The sequence below is a fragment of the Ricinus communis genome, chromosome 4 (assembly GCF_019578655.1).
Source record: "Ricinus communis isolate WT05 ecotype wild-type chromosome 4, ASM1957865v1, whole genome shotgun sequence".
Classification (NCBI taxonomy): domain Eukaryota; kingdom Viridiplantae; phylum Streptophyta; class Magnoliopsida; order Malpighiales; family Euphorbiaceae; genus Ricinus; species Ricinus communis.
Window position 1 is genome coordinate 14,303,987 of NC_063259.1, and position 23,586 is coordinate 14,327,572.

General features: G+C 32.8%; 1 protein-coding gene and 1 long non-coding RNA gene across 2 annotated transcripts; both read left to right on the top strand.

Moving 5' to 3' along the window:
• Positions 1–428: 428 nt before the first annotated feature.
• LOC125369893 lies at positions 429–3,558 on the top strand. The gene is made up of 3 exons (XR_007215579.1): positions 429–894; positions 1,416–1,481; positions 3,393–3,558. It is a non-coding gene; the product is annotated as an uncharacterized LOC125369893 (long non-coding RNA).
• An 18,032-nt stretch (positions 3,559–21,590) lies between these two features.
• LOC8268035 (7-deoxyloganetin glucosyltransferase) lies at positions 21,591–23,269 on the top strand. The gene is made up of 2 exons (XM_002530068.4): positions 21,591–22,143; positions 22,252–23,269. The coding sequence occupies exons 1-2, from the start codon at positions 21,621–21,623 to the stop codon at positions 23,181–23,183; spliced, it is 1,455 nt and encodes a 484-aa protein (XP_002530114.1). The 5' UTR covers positions 21,591–21,620; the 3' UTR covers positions 23,184–23,269.
• The last annotated feature ends 317 nt before the right edge of the window (positions 23,270–23,586 follow it).

Here is a 23,586-nt window from a genome sequence, read left to right on the forward strand (position 1 = left end):
ATTTAAAATTATTAAATAATTATATTATATTAATTTTGGTGAATTTTAAATTTAGTTTTATAATTTTAAATAAATGAATTAAATTTTATTTAAATTAACCTTATTTAAAATGCTTATTTTTCTATTAAACTTGAATTTTTAATCTACATTAATTATTGATTATTTTTTTTCTATAATTTATGATTATTTTTATTATAAGTCTAAAGCTAGTGTTCATTGGTTAATATATATATATATGTTAATGATAATAAAAGAAAAAAATGGAAATGAAATGAAAAATGAATAAAACAATTAGAAATGGGGTACTATAGCATTAATAGTTTAAAGGAAGGGTTAATGAGCATTTTTCATTTATTTGGCAATTAGCTTTTGGGTCCATAAGTAAAAAGAGACCCACATTTTCCCTTTTCTTCCCTCCTCACCACGAGGCCACCACCCCTCTTCCTCTCCATTTTTCACCATTTTCAGTCACATGCACCACCACCTAGCCTCCCTACTTCCTCCTTTTCCTTTTTCCTTGCCAGCGCCGTCCTCTCTCTTTCTTTCTCACCAGAAAAGTCGACTTTTGAGGAAGGAGTTGCTGGCCTCCTCGTTGCCTGTGCTAAACCAGCCACTTGTCAGCATTTTCCAGCCAAACTGATCCCAAAAATGGCTTCCTCATCCTCCAAAATCTTAGGACAGCCCCTCCTTGCCGTCGAGCAACCGCTATCCAGCTCGTCCAAGTCTCACCGGAGTAGATTCTTCTCCACCTCGATCTGACATTTTCCAACGAGAATTAGGCTGCAGTTTTGGTATATTTGGACTCCATGCATGTTAAAGCTTTGCAAAGGCGCTTCCAAATTCGAATTTCAACACTATTCATTATACCAACTTTCGTACCCCGATTGTTTCCGGGTAAAAAATTTCAGATTTTTTGCTTCGTATTAAAAACTATTTAAAAATTATCAGAAAATATTAAATTTATTATTTGATTATTTAATTTAATTTAATTAATTAATAGTTTAATTATAAATATTAAAAATTAATTAGTATAATTAATTAGTATTCGATTTTATGATAATTGTCACCGGAAATAATTAAATTATATATCGAAAAATTATGTGAGTTGGTTGTGGAATAAATATTTATGTTGGATTGATTATTATTATTTTTGGATTCTGGAGTGTTGCGGAGTCAGAAAAATAATGCAGCTATAGTTGACCTGACTCCTGTTAAATGTTCAATGATTATTAGAAGTATTTTTAGCAGGTTATGAACCTATTATATGAGGAGTAAACGTTCGCATTACAGAGGAGAGTCTGCCAAATCTTTCGATATAATTTTCAAGTCGGGATTTTTACACAGTCTAATTTTAGGAGTCTAAGTCTATGATTAATTATGAAATATATTATTAATTTAATTATTTCCGTGAATAGATAATCCAACGGTTTAGCCAGCTCCGCCAAAGGTGTAGGAGCAGCTAGAGAAAATTCGGCAGAACTGTGAGTTAAAGTCATATAATCTATAGTGCATGTGCCATGTCATCATTTATTGTAATATTATTTAATTAATTATCATTATCATTATTAGTATTATTATCAGTTTTAATTTTTTATTATTATCACCATCCTTATTATTAATATTGTCACGATCCTATCTGTGGGCCCAATGACCGGCACTAGGGAATGGATAGACTTAGAGTCACCAAGACCCGTAGTAAGCCTTACTAATCGCCATTTCAAATATGCATATTAAAACATAATATTAAACCAGTCTTTTATGCCATTCACAAATCTCTAACTGGACATTTACAATATTCCACAATTTGTTACAGACCAGATCAAACACAACATGTCAGATATACTACTGCGAAGAGTCTAGAATTTTAAATAATTAAAAATATGAAAGTATAAATTAATTACAATAGGCCCGATGGAGAAGAAAGTCGGGTTGTCAAACGCAGGACGGCAAAGAATCTAACTGTCACCTGAAAAATTTAAATTGAGACCGTCAGCCTCGAGAGTGAGTTAAAATCATATAATCCTAAAACAATTACAGTCTCTTCAATATAACATTTATTAAATTAGGATATCATGTCATATTATATTAAAATACATGTCATGCCATAATTCAGAAAGAAAATACAATTGAAATACTTATAGGACGAGTGCCTCAGCAGAACCCTAATCATAATACTAGTAGCCTTTTGGCTCTCTTATTCCAATAGGTCTAGCACCCAGAGAGCGAAGCTCAACCAGGGTCCTTAAATCCAACTTGGACACTTGATTCACAAATAAGCCGGCGTCCAGAGAGCAACACTCGACCAGGGACCTTCTTCCGGCAGTCAAACTTTCACAGCCCAGAGAGTTATACTCGACCAGGAGAAAATCTAAAAATAACCTTTACTACCAGTCTCTAATTATTACCGGCGGGTACGCAATCCTGATGCAACCCAACAGGTGGCATGTTTTACTGTCGCCTTATCCCAATGTCACAATCATAACATATATAATAGTTATAAATAGTATAATCATAAGTAAATACAATTTATTTAATAACATATTGAGAATTGAAATTTAGTAGTCTCGGGTGTAGCAAACATGCAAATTTATATGCAATAATAATAATAGTATTAAAATAACATTAAATATGATATTAATAATAATAAAAATAAATTTACTAATAATAATGCTAATAATATTTGTGATAATTATCAATCAAATGAAATTACTCATGTAATACCCGAAATTTTCCTTTAATAATAATAATAATAATAATATTAGTAATAATTAATAAATGAGTTTTTATTTAAATTAATTTTATTTTATTTTATTTGGTTTAAATTGAAATGATTTAAATGGAATTTTAATGCTAGACAAATAAAGGAGTTATTTTTAGTCATTTAATTAATAAATGAAAATAAATTTATTTAAATTCCTTGGGAAATAAATTATATATTTTTTTAGTCATTTAATTTTTTCCAAAATGAATATATGAATTAAAATTCTATATTTGAGGGTTATGAAAGAATGAGTAAATAATATTTTTATAAAATAATTATCGGGGAATGATAAATTTTAATTAGTAAATGGTGTTAATTTTAATTGAAAATATTTAGCAAATTGATTAATTAATTAATTAATTGTGTGTTAGAATTAAATTAGAAATTTAATTTGGAATAAGGATTAAAAGTATAATTTTATTAATATGGAGTTTTAATGAAAATTTGTATGTTTGGTATTTTTGTAATTTAATATGTCGGCAAGGGCTTTTTGGTAATTTTTATATTTAAAAGCAAAGGTAAATAAGTAAGTATACATTTTCAATAATTCTATTTTTGGCCCAAATTAAATAGTTAGGGGCTTAATTGAAAAGCTAACGAAAAGTTTAAGGGTTAATTGGAGATTTTGCAGGACGAAATTATTAGTAATTAAAAAAGTGATGGACTAAATGGTGAAGAAGAAAAGTTGAGGGACCTAATGTCGATAATGAATGAAAGAAAATAAAAGAAGAAAAGAAGGAAGAAGGAGGAGATGTCGGGGGAGCTGGGGGTCAGCATCCATGGCAGTGGGATTTGTGTCGGTCACGGAGTGGGCGAATTGATGACGAGCATGCGGAGGACGACCGCAACTTCTCACCGCTGTAGAAGGTGTTTCAGGTGACCAATTCGGGTGGTTCTCGTCTCAAAATGACCAGCAACCAACGAGCTTTCTTCTTTGCCCATCAGCTCCCTTTAAGGCTCCCGAAATTGCAAGATCCGGCAAGGTGAAAAGAGTTGGGGCAACCGATGTTTTCTAGCTTTCTGGCGAGCTCCGGCGAGGGATGGGTGATCGAAGGGCTTATCCAAACTCTCCGTTTGAAAATCGATGGCTGAGATCGTCAGTAAATCTCTTTGGATGATCGGGGTCAGATCAGAAGATCAGAAGCGGAGATCGTCATCATCGCGTCATTTCGAGTTCGTTGGTGCATTCGGATCGTCGATCGGACTTCAGTGGCTAGAGGTGAGTCGACTGAGTGATCAAGCGTCTCGGTAATTCTCTAGTCCGTTGATTCTAGAATTTATTGGTAAATTTTATGTGTTTATTAAAATGTGTTGAGCATTAGAAACATTGTTAGTTAAAATAAATAGTTTGTCGGATTGTTTGCCATTAGTCGTGATTTGTGATGCGTGGTGAAGTCAGAAAAAATAATGAAGTCTTGGTGACCCAACTGCCGTTAAAATAGATTATTGAAATATTTGAAGTGTTTCTGGCAGGTCCTAAACCCGTTTTACGGAGGGTAAACGTCCGTGTTTAGGGGAGGTTCTGCCGGATTTTCGGTAGAATTCTTCTGAGTCGAGATTCTTAGACAGTTAGACCTAGGAGTCTAGACCTAGGATTAATTGTCAAATATTTTAATGTTACTGATTAAGTTATTTTCCGCGATTAGATAATCCGTCAGTTCGGCTCGCTCCACCTGAGGCATCAGAGCAAAGTTAAGAGGTCGTCAAATCTGTGAGTTAAAGTCATATATTTGTTCACCTGTCATGCTAAGATTTTATGTGATAGTTTTGATTAAATAATTTAATATTTTAATTATTTATTTAATCATTATTCATATATGTTTCATTTACTATTTTGTGGTTTTGTGTTGTCGTGTTGACTAAGGGTGGGACCGTTGTAGAACATGCTATCGATGAGATGCATTGGTATGAATCAGAGACAAAAAATAAAGGGATAAAGGTTTCTAAATTTTTTAAAGGTAAATTAGGACTTTGCCCAGGTCCAGCATTGCTCTCTGGGCTGAGTAGAGTGAGTTTGCCGGAGTAAAGGTCTCTAGTCGAGTATTGCTCTGTGGGCGCCCGCTTATTTGGAAACCTAAGTGACCAGACTAGAGTTAAAGATCTTGGTCGAGCTTCGCTCTCTAAGCGCCAGTCTTATTGGAGTAAGAGAGCTGAAAGGCTAAGAGTGTTAGTGATAATTAAGTGACTGAACTGGATTTAAGGACCCTGATCGAGCTTTGCTCTCTAGGCGCCAATTCTGTTAGAATGAGAGAGTCGAGATGTTACTATTGGGATTAAGGTTCTGCTGAAGCTCCGTCCCGTAGTATGTGAAAGTTATTTTTATTTAAGCATGGCATCACACGTCTATTTTTGCATGAATTAATATTTATTTCAAATTAAATAAATGTGTTATTGAAGTGTTTGTAATTGGTTTTGGATATATGATTCTAACTCACTCTCGAGACTGACAGTCTCAATTTTTACTATTTTTCAAGTGATTGTTAGTCTTTCTGCAGTTCTTATCTAGCAACCCGACTCCTTCCTCATCAGGTTGATGTAATTGATTATGGTATGCTTGACTTGTAAAATTTTAGATTCTCCACAGTAGAAATAATAGATTTATCGGTTGTAATTTTATGTAAATTCGAGTCTTGCCTAATTATACTGGCAGACCGAATTTAATATGTAGAATTTAATGGTTAAGATAAATTGTGAATCAGTACTTTGGACTGAGTCTGAAATTCAATTTGTTTGAGTTAGTAAATGGTCAGGCTTACTACGGGATCGGTGGCCTTACGCCTACCCATTCCCTAGTGCCGGTCACAGGCCCACAGTTTGGATCGTGACAACTCATAATAATGATAATAATAATTATAATAATTATTAATCAATTAACATTGCATGTAATTTAGATATGACAAAGATACGGTTAATTATATGACTTTAACTCACAATTCTGCCGTGCTCTGCAATCTGCTCCTACGCTTTGGGTGGAGCTGGCTGGATGAGAAGATTATCTATTCACGAAAATACTCAATTAATAAGATATTTTTAATTTTTCCTAGGCCTAGACTCTTCGATTAGACTGCCTAAGAAAATTCATACTTGGAAATTCTACCGAAATTCGCCAGAGCCTCCTCTAAAATATGGATATTTACCCCTCGTATAACGGGTCCAGAATCTGCTAGAAACACTTCAAATATTCTGCAATTAATTAACGGGAGTTGGCCACTAAAACTACATAATTTTTTCCGATTTCACAACACACCACAGATCACAATTACCTCAGAGACGGTCCGACATAATATTTATTTCAACAACCAACCCACACAAAATTTTCTAGTATTTAAACTAATTCAACACAACCACATCTACCACAAAATAACACAATGTTTAATCATACCAATTAATTGTAATATTTATTTTTAAGTCACAATTAATTAAATCTAATTAAATTAAATTGTCTATAATTGATAATTAATAGCAATAATATTCTCTAAAATTATAAAATAATTTTTAAGGTCCAAATAAAATTATACCAAGCTGAAAATCCAAAATTCTGCGCTTTCAAAAAATACCAGGGTCCGAAAGTTGGTACTGCCAACAGTGTCGAAATTCGAATTTAGAAGCGCCTACGCGAAGCTTGAGTTGTGGAGAGTCTAAAAACGCAAAAGTTTTGGTCGGAAACTCCCTGAAACCACTAGATCGAGGCCCGAAAGCCACTGCTCCGATGAGGCTTCACCGAGGCTACCGACGATGAAAAAATGACGGGGGAAGCTTGGATCGGGGTTTTCAACGGTGAGGAGCTTGATTCCAACATCGGACAGGTGATTGGGGGATGGCAAACACCTGAACTAGCATCGACAGCTCCTTCTCTTCCTCGCTTGACGTCGGTAGCAAGGGGGAAGGAAGAAGGAGAAGTGTCGCGGCGGCGAGGGAGGGAAAGGAAGGTCGACGACGGTGACGGGAGCTGGTTTGGCACAGACATAGGGGAGAAGAGCTGGATAGTGACGGGGGAAATGGAGAAAGAAAGGAAGAAGAAGAAGAAGAAAAAAGGGGGGGGGGGGAGGAAAAAAAAAGGAAAGTTTTTTTTTATATAACAATAATATTTTTATTTATTATAGGGTATTACAAATATTGTTACGTTATTTTTCACTATTTTTGTCACGACCCCATCTGTGGGCCCGTGACCGGCACTAAGGAATGGGTAGGCGTAAGGCCACCGAATCCCGTAGTAAGCCTGACATTCACTAACTCAATTATATCTCATATCATATTATTGATGCCACAAATTATCTTAACAGTCAAATTTTATGTAATTAATTTGGTCTGCAAAAAAAAAATTAGGCGAGACCTGAAACTATAGAAATTACAACTGATACATCTACTATTACTACTGCGGAGAATCTAAGATTCTTACAATTTAACATACCAAATCAAATATACCACCCGATGATTAAGGAGTTGGGTTTACTAAATAAGAGTTGCGGGAAGACTAACAGTCATGGATCTGAAAAATAGTAAACTTGAGACTGTCAGTCTCGAAAGTGAGTTAAAATCATATATCCAAAAATATTTGCATATACTTCGATCATACATTCATTTAATTTGAAATAAACATTAAATCATATATCCAAACGTAGCCCGATCGCCACGAAACCGGTGCCATTACGAAGCTTGAGCTGACGAGAGTCGGGATAGTCTTCCGATCGTCCATAATTTACTGGAGTTTGCCGGAAAAGCCTAAAAATGGAGCTGCCATCCACTTTCTCTCTCCATCGCGAACTTCCATCTCCGGCTACCATTCACCTCGCCGCTGCTCCATAAGAAAGCTCTCGCCGAGGGGAGTCGATCGCCACCAGAATCAGTGGCTACCGTTGCCGGAATCGCACGCACGATGCAATTAAGTTTCGGCTGCCTTCCTCCTCGCTGTACGGTGCCCCCGCCACCGCGACGCCGGCCGCATCGCCAGTCGGCCACCACCTACCGGACGACGTAGTGCCTCCCTCTCTCTCTCTCTCCTTCCCTCGATGCCTCCCTCTCCTTTTCTTCTTTCTTTCCTTCCAATATCGACATTTGGCCCCCAAACTTTCATTTCTTACCATTTGGTCCCTCAACCTTTTTAATTACTTAAAATTTTATCCAGTAGAATTTTCAATTAACCCCAAAACTTTTCTTTAGCCTTTCAATTAAACCCTTAACTAATTAATTTAGGGCAAATTAGAATTATTGAAAATACACAATTACATATATACCCTTGTCGACATATTTATTTATAAAAATACCAAACATACAAATTTTCTTTAAACCCCATAATAATAAAATTATACTTTTAATCCTCATCCAAAAATAAATTTCCAATTTAGTCCTAACACACAATTAAATTAAATAATCAATTTGCTAAATATTTTTCAACTTAAAATTAAATACCACTAGTTAATTAAAATACCAATTTTCCCAAGAAATTTCTTTTATAAAAACATCCTTTACAAATTCTTCCAATATGTAATTTTATTTATATATACATATACATTTGGGGAAAATTTGGAATGACCAAAAATATAATTTATTTATCAAATGATTTACTTAATTAACTCCTTAAAAATCAAACTAATTGGGTATAGAAATAACTCCTTTATTTGTCTAATATTAAATTTCAAAATTACGTTTAAATCAATCCAATTAAACCAAATAGAAATAAAGTTAAAATTAATTTGAATAAAAACTAGTTTATTAATAATTATTAACATTAAGATTATTAAATGAAAATTCTGGGTATTACAATTTTACCACTGATATCACTATTATTATGAATACTGCATTTAATTTTTATGCTATACTCGATGCTATTTAATTTTAATATTTAATATTTTATTGAATAATATTAAGATTGCTTGCGATTCATGCTACTTTTAAATATTATCAATATTATGATTGTAATGTGACTCAAGATGAGACGGTAGTAGAACATGTCACCTGATAGGTTGCATCAAGATCGCGAGCGCACCGGTATAAATTAGAGACAAGTAACAGAAAAATATTTATGTGATGTGCCCTGGTCGAGCATAGCTCTCTGGCTTATAAAAATTCTAATTTGCTGGAGGAAAGGATCCTAGTCGAGCATTGCTCTCTAGGTGCAGGTTGTATTGGTAATTAAGTGACCAGACTGGATTTAAAAATTTTGGTCGAGCTTTGCTCTCTGGGCGCTAGTCTTATTAGAAATAAGAGAGCCAATTGGCTGATAGAATTAGAGTATATAATTTTGTTGATGTTCTCGTCCTGTATATATATATTAAATTAAATTTTCTGAATTATGATATGACACGCATTTCAATTATTCTATAATAGTTTATATTTATTTAAAATACATATTTTATATCGATGGTCATATTTAATTTTGAATTATATGATTTTAACTCACTTTCGAGATTGACAGTCTCAAACTTAATTTTTCAGGTGACAACTAGGTCTCTGTAGTTTCTTTTATTCTGGCAGCCCGACTTCCTCCTTTCTCAAGCTCGATGTAATTATTTTTCATTGTACCCTTAACTATTTGAATTTCTAGAACTCCACAATATTTATCTTAAAACCTTTTATTAAGATTTGGACGGCTAAATCTGTGATGTTGTATTAACTGTTCATGCTGATGGACTGATATAATTTATGTAGTAGTTGTATGGATGATTATTAGCGAGTGAATCATTGGTATATGGTATGAAAATATATTTTATTTGAATTATTGATTAGTCAGGCTTGTTACGGGTTTTAGTGGCCTTATGCCTACTCATTCCCTAGCGCTGGTCATGGAATACAGATCAGGTCGTGATATATACAAGATGCTAACTAATCTAAAATCAACTAAGGACACATTAGCTCAATTCTCACTAACTAAAGAATAAATAACAAATTGAATGAAAATAGTAAAGATACATCTTGTGAGCTAAAATGTATAAACGGTACCATCCTTCACATCCCCCTCTTAAAGTTGGAGCATGCAAATCAATCATGCCTAACTTGGAAACAAGCTTGTTGAACTGAGGACCGGCGAGAGCTTTTATAAAAATGTCTGAAATCTGATGAGTAGAAACATGTAGGGGAAGGATAAAACCATCCTTGTATTAATCACGAACTAAATGACAGTCGATCTCCAAATGTATTTTGTGTTTGTGGAAGATTGGATTCTTGATGATGTGTAGGGCAGCTTAATTGTCACACCAAACTGTGATGGGTAGTGGAGCAAAAACATGAAGATCACGAAGAATAAAGCAACACCATTGCAATTTACAAACAGTTAAAGCTAGGCTTTTATATTCTACTTCAGCAGAAGAATGGGGAACTGTTGTTTGCTTCTTGATCTTCTAAGAAATTAAGGCTGAACCAAGAGAGACACAATAGCCAATAAGTGATCTTTGAGTATCAAGGCAAGCAGCCCAATTAGCATCACAATATGCTTTAAGAGTAAGATCATGCTGAACAGGGTAAAATTATTATTTGGAAGGATTATTCTTCAAATAACGAAGTAAATGCAAGGCCACATACCAATGTTGTTCATAAGAAGCACTCAAATACTGCTAGTAAAGTAAGGAATAAGGAATGGTGTTGGTGCTTCTTGAGTTTTGGTGGCAAAACAAAGACAACCGAAGGATTTTAGATTATCATTAGTTGGTTGTCTATGCTAAAGTAATTCAAAAGGTGTCTTCCAATTTAATATAGAACTTGGTAATTTATTTAAGACATAAGCAGCCATTAGAATAGATCCCTAGAATTCCTTAGGTAAACTAGCCTGAAACATCAATGCCTTTGCTAGTTGAAGCAAATGCCTATATTTTCTCTCCACTATCTCATTTTGTTGTGGTGAATACATATAACTCCTTTGATATATAATTCCTTTACTTTTCAACAGAATTCTAAAATCTTGATTTAAGAATTCTGTCCCATTATTTGTCCTAATGGTTTTGACTTTGCAATCAATTTATGTCACATCTATATAAACCTCTTTTTACCTTAGGTGTTTGAGACTTATGAGCTATAAGAAAAGTCCATGTAGCTTTAGAATGATTATCGACTATAGTGATTATATAATTTGCTCCTGTCAAAGAGGTTTGCCTATGAGGCCCTTATAAATCAATATGTAACAGTTTAAAACATTTTGCAGAATAAGAAACACTAGATGGAAATAGGCAATCTATGTTGCTTAGCCTGAGAATAAATGTCACAAGGTAGTACATCATCAAAAAATCCACTCTCAAAAATTTTTATATGCTTCATGACAGTAATTGAAGTATGTCCAAGTCTCTTGTGCCAAACAGAACTTGTAGCCACTTTAGTATGATTAACAGAAACAATATTTTGCTTATCAATAGAAAAACTACTACATTGAGCCAAACTTTGAGGTGAAAAACTATTTTGGTCAAGTATATAGGGTGTTCTTATCATCCTACCAATAGCTACCACTTTCTTAGTCCTCTAGTCCTACAGTAAACAATAAGACGAATAAAATGTGCATTTTGATCTGGTTTTGTTTAGCTAATTTACTAACTGACAGAATATTGTATTTGAAACTTGGTTGATAAAGTGTACTATGTAATGTTAACATGGAAAACAATTTGACTTCACCAAATTGTGTAACATATTATGCGCTACCATTTGGTAAATAAATTGGTAATTTGGTAGGCATGGGTCTAATGTTGGTAAATAATTTATGGTTATTACACGTGTGATTTGAGGCACCTGAGTCAACTATCCAATAATCTTCATCAAATAAATCAGTAGTATTCAACGCAAAAATTAAGGTTCGAATTCTACCTGTAAACTCCTCCATTGTTACAAAATTCAAATGATTGCTCCCTATGCTCATCTTTCCTTTCATGATCTTCAAAAGTTCCTGTTGAATCAAGGTAGACAAATTAGCTTGAGTTTCAACATTTTTCTATTTATCTTGTCCATTGTTCTGCCCAATTTTCATATTCAAAGGTGTTTCAACCGAGTTTATAGTATTCATCTTGTATATTCCTTATGATCTTTGTTCTCTAAATGCTTTAAACCAGTCTGGATAACCGTAGGCTTAAAACAAGTCTCTTTAGTGTGTCCATATATGTTGTTATGGTCACAAAATAGATTTTTCTTTGTCTTTTCTTATACCTTCATTTCTCCTTGTACTTTCTCTTCATGTTCCATGACCAATAGTAATTCCTCCTCTCTTAGCTGTCATTTTGATTTGTTCGAGTGAACAAAGCAACATTCTCATTATTTTCTGCATAAACCATTTGTACTTATTTCTGCTTCTCAATTTGTACCATCATTGAAAATGCTTTATTCACCATAGGCCATGCATCCATTGTTAAGATTTGATTCTTAAGATTATCGAAGAAGTCATTTAACCCCATCAAAAGCTGCATCAACTTATCTGCACTATCTTTATCTATCATTTTCTTTAAAGCTCCATAATTACATTGCTCATAGATGCATTGTGGTATTGGATCCAAACAGTTCAATTCATCCCATAACTTTTTAAGCTTCAAATAATATTGCATCACAGTCAGATTACCTTGAGTAAGTAAGCTGATATCTCATTTTGTATGATAAATCATCGGACCATTGCTTTTAGCATAGCATTCTTCGATCTCCATCCATAATTCTCTTGCGGATCCAGTAGAAAAGAATCTTCTCTTATTTCCTTCGATATTGAATTCAAGATCCAGGAAACCACTATACAATCAACTATTCTCCAATGTGCAAGTTCGTCTGATCCTTTTTTAGGTCTTGCACATTCTTCATTAATAAAATCTTGCTTAACATTTGATTCCAAAGCAATCTTTATCGCTTTGCTCCAAGTAAGAAAATTACTTCCTATTAATGGTGTTGTTACTAGCATCATTCCAGGATGGTTAGAAGCTTGTAAAAACAAAGGATCTCCATTGTTGTAACTATGGATCTCTTTCATTGCATTTCTTCCTTCTCCTCCAGCTACTCATGCATGAGCAATTCCAGTAATTGATTGATCATCACCAGCCATATCAAAATCAAATCATGTCAATAATTGTTGACATCTGTTGCATTTGGATTGTCTCTTCTGATACCATGTACTGATTTAGAACAGAAATTGAGAGAAAATAATTCTCATATTAAACAGCAAATACAATTATATATATATATATATATATATATATATATATATATATATATATATATATATATATATATATATAAGATGCTAACTAATCTAACCAATCAACTAAAGATAGATTAGGAGAACTCTAACTAACTAAAGGATAATTAACAAACTGAATGGAAATAGTAAAGATACAGCTTATGAGCTAAAATGTGTAAACGGCACCATCCTTCACAATGTTCATACATTTGATGCATTGGAGAAAGATGTATTAATTGATTAAGATGGAAGTTAAATGAATGGCCAAGTGCAGAGTTCACTGATTAAATTGGATCTAGATCCAACTAATATCAAAATGACTTGAATAAGCCATTTGATTGATTACACCTAACATTTATAAATTATTTATATTTCTTATTATTTAGTCATGTGGGATCTCTAATACTCCCCTCTAAGTGCAACTATGATTTGACTTTAATACCCAATTGTCACTTGAAATTGACCTGAAACTTGAAAATGAACTGAAATTTAGCGACAACTTAGGATCAGGCTGCTAGGATTGGACATCCAGACGAAAAGTCAAAAATTAAGGAACAAGGTCAAACCTCCTCTAATACCATATTAGAAATTTGAATTAATTGATTAAGGTAGACTTAAGTGAATGGGCCAAGTGTAGAGTCCACTAACATAGAGAACCAACTAATACCAAAATGACTAGAACTAGCCACTTGGCTGATTGAATTTTAACTCTTATAAATTATTTGTATTTCTTATTCTTTAGTGACGTGGGTCCCTAATAAAAAGAAGGAGATAAACACACTTTTACATAACGGATTAATAATAAAAAAACATACAACACTTACATTATATTTATACTAACATCAAGATTTAACATTTAAGAGAAAGATATTTTAACTAAATTTTTTATTTTCCAGATACATAACTATCAAATAATTATTTTGTGAAACATAAAACTTTACATTTAACAAATACTCTTAATATTCTAATAATAGAAATTCCATGGTTCAATAAATTAGAGTTTAACTCCCAACATGATGCTACGGTAGAGAGATATGGAATTATTATGCTGTTACATGATAATTCCATAATGATGTTTTGTTGTACCCTTTTCTAGACTTCTCAATTTGGCTAGGGCTATTTGGTTGGACTTAGCGTTAGAGCTATTAATGGACAAAATTGCAATTAATCTCTGATAGAGCCATTAAATTGGGTTTTGGATAAGAGTGGATAGGATTCAATGGAGATATTCTTGGTGATCTTGTGGTGGATGTGGCTGGAAAGAAATCAGCTGTTGATTTAAGGATAATTATATCAGTGGTGACCTAATTATGCATTTAGTTTCAATTTGGTCATTTAATATTAATTTGTTCCATGAAAAATATTTAATTTTAATTTGGGTTGCATAGTGATCACTTAATTTCAATTTGTTTCATGAAAGTCACTTAATTTCAATTTGGGTTGTACAGTGGTCACTTAATTTTAATTCAGATTGTATAACTATCACTTTAGTTTGGATTCAATTTGTTTCATGTTTCCATCAACATCAAATTTATGGTATTAGATCTTTACCTTCCTACTCACTATTTTCTTCATCTTTATTATATTCCTCATTTTGCTCAGCGCCCTCATTTAAAACTGTTTTGTCTTTACTGTTGCTATTTAGAATATCTCTCTTAATACATATGTCGACAGACTTCTCAAAAAGTGAATCATCCCAATAGAGATGATTCACTTTTTGAGAAGTTTGTTGACAAAGGTATTAAGAGAGATATTCTAGATAGCAGTAATAAAAATAATAATTTTAAAAGATGATACTGAGCAAAATAGAAAATATAATAAAGATAAAAAAAATAGCGTGAGTAGAAAGATATAGATCAAATATTTTAAATTTAATAATAATAGAAATATGAAATAAATAACTCAAACTAAAGTGACCATTATGAATCTAAACTGAAGTCACAAAACAACTTGAAATTAAATGATCACTGTTTAATCAAAATTATAATTAAATAATTTTTATAAAATAAATTAAAATTAAATGCATAATTAGGTGACCACTTGTACTTATTTGTAGTAAAGTTGCTTTCCAAGTGTTGACAGGTCGTTAAACGACACAAAAAGATAATATACATGTGCTCCACCGTGTTAGAGTCGGTCAATTTGGAACCCCTGGTGTAAATAGTGACAAAGTTAAAAGTAAATAGCGTTGCATCAGTTTTGTCGAGAGAAAGAGGGAACTGGTGTAGGAAATGCGGCCAGGGACTCGTTGGGATGGGACCTTTTATCTGCTGGCAAGAGAGTATTAATTGATAAATTCTGGGACGTGGAAATTGCAGAAACTGAAGCTGCAATTTTTGGTCTCTGCTGTGGCGTGCGAAGCAGGCTTCTCTTGAATCTGACTCAGTCCATTGCATGCATGGTCTGGTGCCTGAGGATTTATGTCAGACAGCTGATTTTTTTAATTCCACTCATTTCCTTTGCTCATATTCGTCGTGACTGCAGTATGGTGGCCCGTGAATTAGCTAAAATGGGCACTGACTTTAGAGCAGGAAATTACTTAGACTGAGGAAGCACCTTCAACAGACAGATAAATAATAATGCCCGAAGGATAGAACAAAATGTAGGAGAAAATACAATATTTTAATATTTTTTTAAAAAGTGATTATAATAATATAATTTTATTATTATAATAATTATATTTTTTAAAATAAAAAGCATCATTCAGAATGCTTTAAGAGCGGAAAATTACTCATAGGTTATAAATAGTTATACTTATTGTATTTAATTCCTTTACATTTTGTTTGGATAATGTGCTTGGTTATGGAAATTGTGTTTATTCTGATCTAAACGGTGAAATATTAAGGATTGAGTGAAATTCAACCAGAAGACATGTTTTAAAACATCACTTGTCCAAAACCAAGTCTTTTGAAGGAAGAGTAAAAATTTGGGCAGAAGATCATTTTCAATAAGGCGTGACCATGCCTTACAATCCGTGAGCTGCCGGAACCTGCAGAAAAGAGCTTCGAATTTTTCAAGATAAATTCGTGGTGGACCCACTTTTATATAATTTCCTCTCTTTTTGGAAGTGCTGGATAAAGAGAACTTTCTCCCATGTATTTAGGATTTTAATTTGTTTAGATTACTCTTTATCTTATCCTTCCTTATAGGGATAAGATCATATAGGAAGTTTATTTCTTTTTAATAAGAATTCTCTTATTAGGATTTAGGTTTAACTTCCTATATAAGGAGGCTAGTTCTACCAAGTAAAGTACGGCTGAGTACTTTGAGATTATTATTATTATTATTCTTCTATTCTCTACAATTCTTTTCTTGTGAATTCTTACTTCACCATGTGTGGCTAAGTTTTTAGTTTCTAATTCAAGAGTAAATAAATTCCAATTGTGATTTTGTGAGGCTTTATGCTTAACAGAATTCTTCTTTAATTCAAGTATTCTTTATTTCTTGTTTTTATTATTTATGAATTTTTGATATTAATTGAACTGATGACTCACCTTTGATATTAATTTTTTTATTGTTAAACTTTGAGTTTGTGATCCGTAATTGTCATGAACGATTGACACAAGTAGCAAGGAGCTGGCTCATGTGTGTGTGATTGCGGCTTATTCGAATTACATAGCTTGCATGATAGGCTCTAGGAAAATAAAGGAACAAGGTTAATTCAATTGCAGTTATCTCAATTAATTAATGTTGGTTTAGTCATTCTCATTATTCTTAATGCTATCATTAAGTTGATATGAAAAGCTATCGTGCCCAGTTGACTAATGGTAAGTTTTGATTTGGATGTTGGGTTTGAGTCAATTATATTAGGAGAATTACACTTGTTGCGGCTTTTTTGAATAAGTAGACTAAGTACTTGAATGTAAGGATTAATATTTTAGCCTATGATCATGATTACAATTGGATGGAATTAGCACTCTTGAATTAGAAATTTGTTAAGATTGATTTTTATTTACTTTAATATTCAACCTTTATAATTTTCTGTTTATTTATACTTTTGATCCAAACATTTAAAATTCCCCCATTTTTATTTTACTTTGAGAAGCTATCCACATTGGTTCCCTTGAAATTCGACCTGGTTTCACTATTTCTACAAGTTAGTTTAAGAAAATTAGTAATTTATTTTGAAGGGCTTCGACAACCCGTTCAAATTTGGCGTTGTTGCCGGGGAACCTATTTTAGTTTCTCATTGATAATTTATTTGTTTATGACTTGTTCTTCTCAAGATATTGATTTGCAGTTTAATCCTGAAATTGAGAAGACGGCGTGTCGATTAAGAAAGGAGACTAGGCAAAGAAAAAGTTGTCTCCTAGAGGAATTGGAGATAGATTTGGCTATTGGCGACATATCTATTTTTCGAGAAGTTACAGAAAATATGGCGAACAGAACTCTCAAAGAGCTAGCCGCGCCGGATTTGAATCAACAGCCTTTATGCATTACATTTCCTAATATTGCAGTCGATTTTGAATTAAAATCTGACTTAATTCACTTACTCCCTTCTTTTTATGGATGTGCAGGTGAAGATCCTCATAAAAACTTGAAAGAATTCCATATTGTATGCTCCGGAATGAAGCCACATGATGTGACTGAAGAGCAAATAAATCTTAGAGCTTTTCCCTTTTCTTTGAAGGATAAAGTAAAAGATTGGCTCTATTATCTACCATCTGGTTCAATAACAATATGGAATGAGATGAAAAGATTGTTCTTACATAAGTTATTCCCTGCAATAAGAGCAGCAAACATCAGAAAAAAAATTTGTGGCATAACACAGTTCACTGGAGAAACATTGTATGAGTATTGGGAAAGGTTCAAGCAATTTTACAGCAGCCATCAACGTTTTATTTTCTTTTGCAGCAGCCATCACCAAAACTTCCTATTTTCACTGGGTGGTTCTACCTCCTTTCCCACCATTACCATTGACTATTCAGTCCGAGTTGCTCGCAAATCAGGGGAGTTTCATATTTCTTTTCATTTCTTTTGTGAGCCATTTTCTTTTTGATACATTGAGGATAATGTATAGTTTAGGTGTGGGGAGGAATATGATATTTACATGATTTCCTTTTCTTTTTGAAAATATTTTTTTTACACTTATAATTAGGTATGCTTTAATTCATATGTGCTAATTCTTCTTTTGTAACCTTGAGTTTTGTTTTGATAACCTAGAATACCATGTAAGTTAGAGATACATTTGTGGTTTAAATTTTAATGCATGAAAGGGATAAGCATGATTAGTGTTTCTTTAAATTATCTGATGGTATCTCATTAGTTTATTGATTGAAAAAATGCGCAAGACTTGATACAAATTTGAACATTCAAGTGAGCTTTTAAGCCAAAGAACAATTCGTTATATTTTGCTCTAATTTTTTGTTGAGTGTTATCAAACTTAGTATGATTATTCTAGAACTTGCTTCTGAATGCATGTTAAGACCACATCCTTGGATTGATGCTTTAATATAAAAAGGGCAATTAGGATTAACCTATTCTTAGACTCTTAAAATACCTACCCTCTTGATTTCCCTTTAGTTAGCCACTTTGAGCCTATTTTCCATTTTCCTTTTTTATTTTATTTTGAACACATGTTGTTTTACCCAAGACCTTTCGTTTGCTACCTCTATTTTTCTACCATTGTCAAGACAAGAAGGGAAGTGTTGCATGGTACAAATGTAACAGAAAAAAAAAGAGACAAAACAAAAAAAAAGAAAAAGAAAAAGAAAAAAAGAAGAGGGAAAGAAAAGGAAGAAAGGGAGAGAAAGAAAGTTGATATTTATTCATTTCATGAAAGAGGATAATTGGAGAAGTATTCATCAAATATATTGAATTGAATTGTTACATGTTATTTCTCCAAAGTTTTTAGTGCTAATATAAGATGTGGGAATAAATTTCAAAGTTTTTGTAGTGTGTTTTATGGTTATGTGGCATAGTTATCATGCAGGTAACTAACCTTTTTGTCTTGATTGTGAAACACTTTAATTTTTCCTTTTATCATACCCTTTCCTAAGCCCATTACAATCCTTGTAAAGTCCCTTCGATTTTTGCATCTAATTCGTGTGTAGTGGTGGAGACTTAATTCATTAGCAAGCTTATGGTAATAACATGCTATGTTTGGATTCTGAGAGTAAATGCACCCTAAATACTTTGAGAGTATTGAGTGAAACCATGTTAGGGTGTTAAGTCTCGTTGCTTTGATTTTGATGAATTAGTGAGATACTTGTTCTTTTTACAAAATTTATCCTATAAGTGCTACTCTCTTTATTGTCATTATTATTCAACTCATTGATGTATGTTTAACTTATTTGGTATTTGTGGAGATTAAAAGAGATAAAAAGGAAGTAGAGAGGAGAATTGGTATGTTGAATTCAGGTATGCTTGAGGACAAGCATAAATTAGGTGTGGAGGAATTTGATAGGTCATAAATAGTTATAATTATTGTGTTTAATTCCCTTACATTTTGATTGGATAATGTGCTTAGTTGTGAAAATTGTGTTTATTCTAATCTAGATGGTGAAATATTAAGGATTGAGTGAAATTCAGCCAAAAGATATGTTTTAAAGCATCACTTGTCAAAAACCAAGTCTTTTGAAGGAAGAGCAAAAATTTGGGTAGAAGATCATTTTCAATAAGGCGTGACCACGCCTTACAATTCGTGAGCTGCTGGAACCTGTAGAAAAGAGCTTCGAATTTTTCAAGATAAATTCATGGTGGACCCACTTTTATATAATTGCCTCTCTTTTTGGAAGTGCTCGATAAAGAGAACTTTCTCCTATGTATTTAGGATTTTAATTTGTTTATATTACTCTTTATCTTATCTTTCCTTATAGGGATAAGATCATATAGGAAGTTTATTTCTTTTTAATAAGGATTCTCTTATTAGGGTTTAGGTTTAACTTCCTATATAAGGAGGTTAGTTCTACCATGTAAAGTACGACTGAGTACTTTGAGATTATTATTATTATTATTCTTCTTCTATTCCGTACAATTCTTTTCTTGTGAATTCTTACTCCACCATGTGTGGCTAAGTTCTTAGTTTCTAATTCAAAAGTAAATAAATTTCAATTGTGATTTTGTGAGGCTTTGTGCTTAACAGAATTCTTCTTTAATTCAAGCATTCTTTATTTCTTGTTTTTATTATTTATGAATTTTTGATATTGATTGAACTAATGACTCAACTTTGATATTGATTTTTTTATTGCTAAACTTTGAATTTGTGATCCGTAATTGTCATGAACGATTGACACAAGTAGCAAGGAGCTGGCTCATGTGTGTGTGATTGCGACTTATTCGAATTACATAGCTTGCATGATAGGCTCTAGGGAAATAAAGGAACAAGGTTAATTCAATTGCAGTTATCTCAATTAATTATTGTTGGTTTAGTCATTCTCATTATTCTTAATGCTATCATTAAGTTGATATGGAAAGCTATCGTGCCCAGTTGACTAATGGTAAGTTTTGATTTGAATGTTGGGTTTGAGTCAATTATATTAGGAGAATTACACTTGTTGTGGCTTTTTCGATTAAGTAGACTAAGTACTTGAATATAAGAATTGATATTTTAGCCTATGATCATGATTACAATTGGATGAAATTAGTACTCTTGAATTAGAAATTTGTTAAGATTGATTTTTATTTACTTTAATATTCAGCCTTCATAATTTTCTGTTTATTTATAATTTTGATTCAAACATTCAAAATTGCCTCATTTTTTTTTTTTACTTTGAGAAGCTATCCACATTGGTTCCCTTGGGATTCGACCTGGTTTCACTATTTCTATAAGTTAGTTTAGGAAAATCAGTAATTTATTTTGAAGGGTTTCGATAACCCGTTCAATTACATATGTGATAAATAATTACTATAATACAAACGATCTAATCATGATATAAGTAGTCCCTCATTTCCGACATTTCCGAACCATAGTAACAGACATTATTTATCAGTATACAAACTAATACTGATCTGAAAAACAGTACTAGATTAGCTTCCAGTTTTAAAGCCACATAAATCAATGCTTAAATTGACAAAAAAACAATTATTTGTTCTAGAGATTTTCCCATTACGTCTATTTACTGCAATAAATAGAAAAGTAATATGATTTATATTGTAAGATTCATTTTAAACTAATAAATATATATTAATTATTTATCAGTTTAGTGTGCAGGTCTAATTAAGAATTATTCAGGTCAATGAGTAAATTATATATGATGCAACCTAAATTTTATAACTAGCTAGTTTTTTTAAAAAATTTATTTACTGCACAAGTGTATCCGCTGGGGGCCAAAAACTTTTAAAGATTTTAATTCATGAAATTAGAATGTAAGAATTTTGAGTCATATAAGGGAAGAAAAAAATAAACCCCTTTAAATTGAAATGTGAATCATAATAATAAAAAATAAATAGTAATAATATCTATACTTGGTATATATATCATAACTAATAGAAAAGTAATACGTATTTATAAATATTTTAGATTTTGATATTGAATAATTAACACATGCTCAATTATTTAAAATTAATTAATATGTATTAATTTATTATCAGTTTAGAGGGTATAACTCTATCGTACCTAATAAAATGGATTCTGTGGTACAGCAAAAGGGTTACTGAGATATTATAAATTTCTCATTATTATTCTACCTACTTTTCCAACCAACCATACTGTTGGATGAGAGCCTGCACGAGCCTAAGTTTAAAAGGTGGAACATGAGGGAATGGAGTTTGTAACTTCAATACGCAGAAATGGCCTCCAAGACAGTAGCCGATAAGCCTCATGCAGTTGTCATCCCACTTCCATTCCAGAGCCATATTAAAGCAATGCTTAAATTGGCAAAAGTTCTTTTCTTTAGAGGTTTTTATATTACGTTTGTCAATACTGAGTTTAATCACAATCGTTTTCTCCGTGCCAGAGGCCACAATTCTCTGGACGGTTTACCCGACTTCCAATTCGAAACTATTCCTGATAGTGTTCCGCCTTCTGACCCTGATGCCTACCAAGACATAGCTTCAGTTTTTGACTCTGTCAGGAAGAATTTCCTGCAGCCATTTCTTGAACTTGTTGCCAAACTCAATACAGCTTCTTCTTCCAGGAATGTGCCTCCAGTTACTTGCATCGTTGCAGACGGTTTCACGTCAACATTCACTGTTACTGCTGCTCAAGAACTCGCACTTCCTCTTTTCTTGTTTTTCACTATCTCTGCTGCCAGCTTCATGGGAATTAAGCAGTATTCTGCTCTCAAGGTCAAGGGTATCACTCCACTTAAAGGTACAGTAATTTGGAACGTAATTGATTTATGAAAATATATGCAAGAGCTATAATATTTTCAACCTTAGAAGTTTCTTCTTCTTTTTCTTTTCTTTTTAATGCATGCAGATGAAAGTCAATTGGAAAATGGCTATCTGGACAGCATTGTGGAGTGGATTCCAGGAATGAAAGGCGTTCGACTGAGGGATCTCCCAAGCTTTTTTCAAACCACGGATCCAAATGATATTATATTCAATTTCTGCATGGAAAGTGCTGAGTTTGCTGCTAAGGCAACAGCAATTGGTGTTCATACATTTGATGCATTGGAGACAGATGTTTTGACCGCCCTTTCGTCTATATTTCCTCGTGTTTATGCCATCGGTCCACTCCAGTTGCATCTCGATCAAATTCAAGAAAAAAGTCTAGACTCTGTTGGCTACAATTTATTGAAAGAACAAGCTGAGTGTCTCTCATGGCTAAAATCCTTCGGACCCAAGTCAGTTGTTTATGTTAATTTTGGAAGCACAACTCTTATGACCCAAGAACAACTGAATGAGTTTGGAATGGGACTAGCTAATAGCAAGCATCCCTTCTTATGGATTATTAGGCGGGATTTGGTTATCGGTGACTCGGCGATTTTGCCACCGGAGTTCTATAAAGACACTAAAGAAAGGAGTCTAATTGCACAATGGTGTTCACAAGAAGAAGTCCTTAATCACCCATCAATCGGAGGATTTCTGACGCATAGTGGTTGGGGTTCAACAATAGAGAGTTTGTCGGCAGGAGTGCCAATGCTTTGTTGGCCTTTTTTTGCAGATCAGCAAACAAACTGTAGGTACAGTTGCAATGAATGGAGTGTTGGCATGGAGATTGATAAAAATGTCAAGAGAGATGAAGTTGAAAAGCTTGTCAGGGAACTGATGGAGGGAGAGAGAGGAAAAGAAATCAGGAACAAGGCCATGGAATGGAAATATTTAGCAGAAGAAGCTACTCGTCCAAATGGTTCATCATCCATGAATTTGAACAAATTGGTGAAGGAAGTTCTTTTATCAAAAGATTAGACATCCTCTAATCTAATTCATATATGCTGCATCTTGTAATGGAAATGCTCTATATTGTATTGGAAATCAAGTCCATCTTAGTGTTATATCTTGTTCAGCAAATAAGGCTCAATTGAAACATGAAGCAAATACAAATATGCTAGATTATATATCAATTATATTTATAATATATGATAAAAAATGCTAGTTCTTTAATTGGATTCTTAAAATTTGTTTAAATATCATATTTTTATAAAATCTATTTTAATAATTTATTTTTTGAATGGTTTCAATTCCTCTTTGAAAAATCATATAAAAAGAATTATGATAAGATATGAATAATAAAATAACTGAGATAACATACTTACAAAATAATATTAGTTAGAATTAATTATGTAACTGCTTGTCCAACTAGGTCTATCTA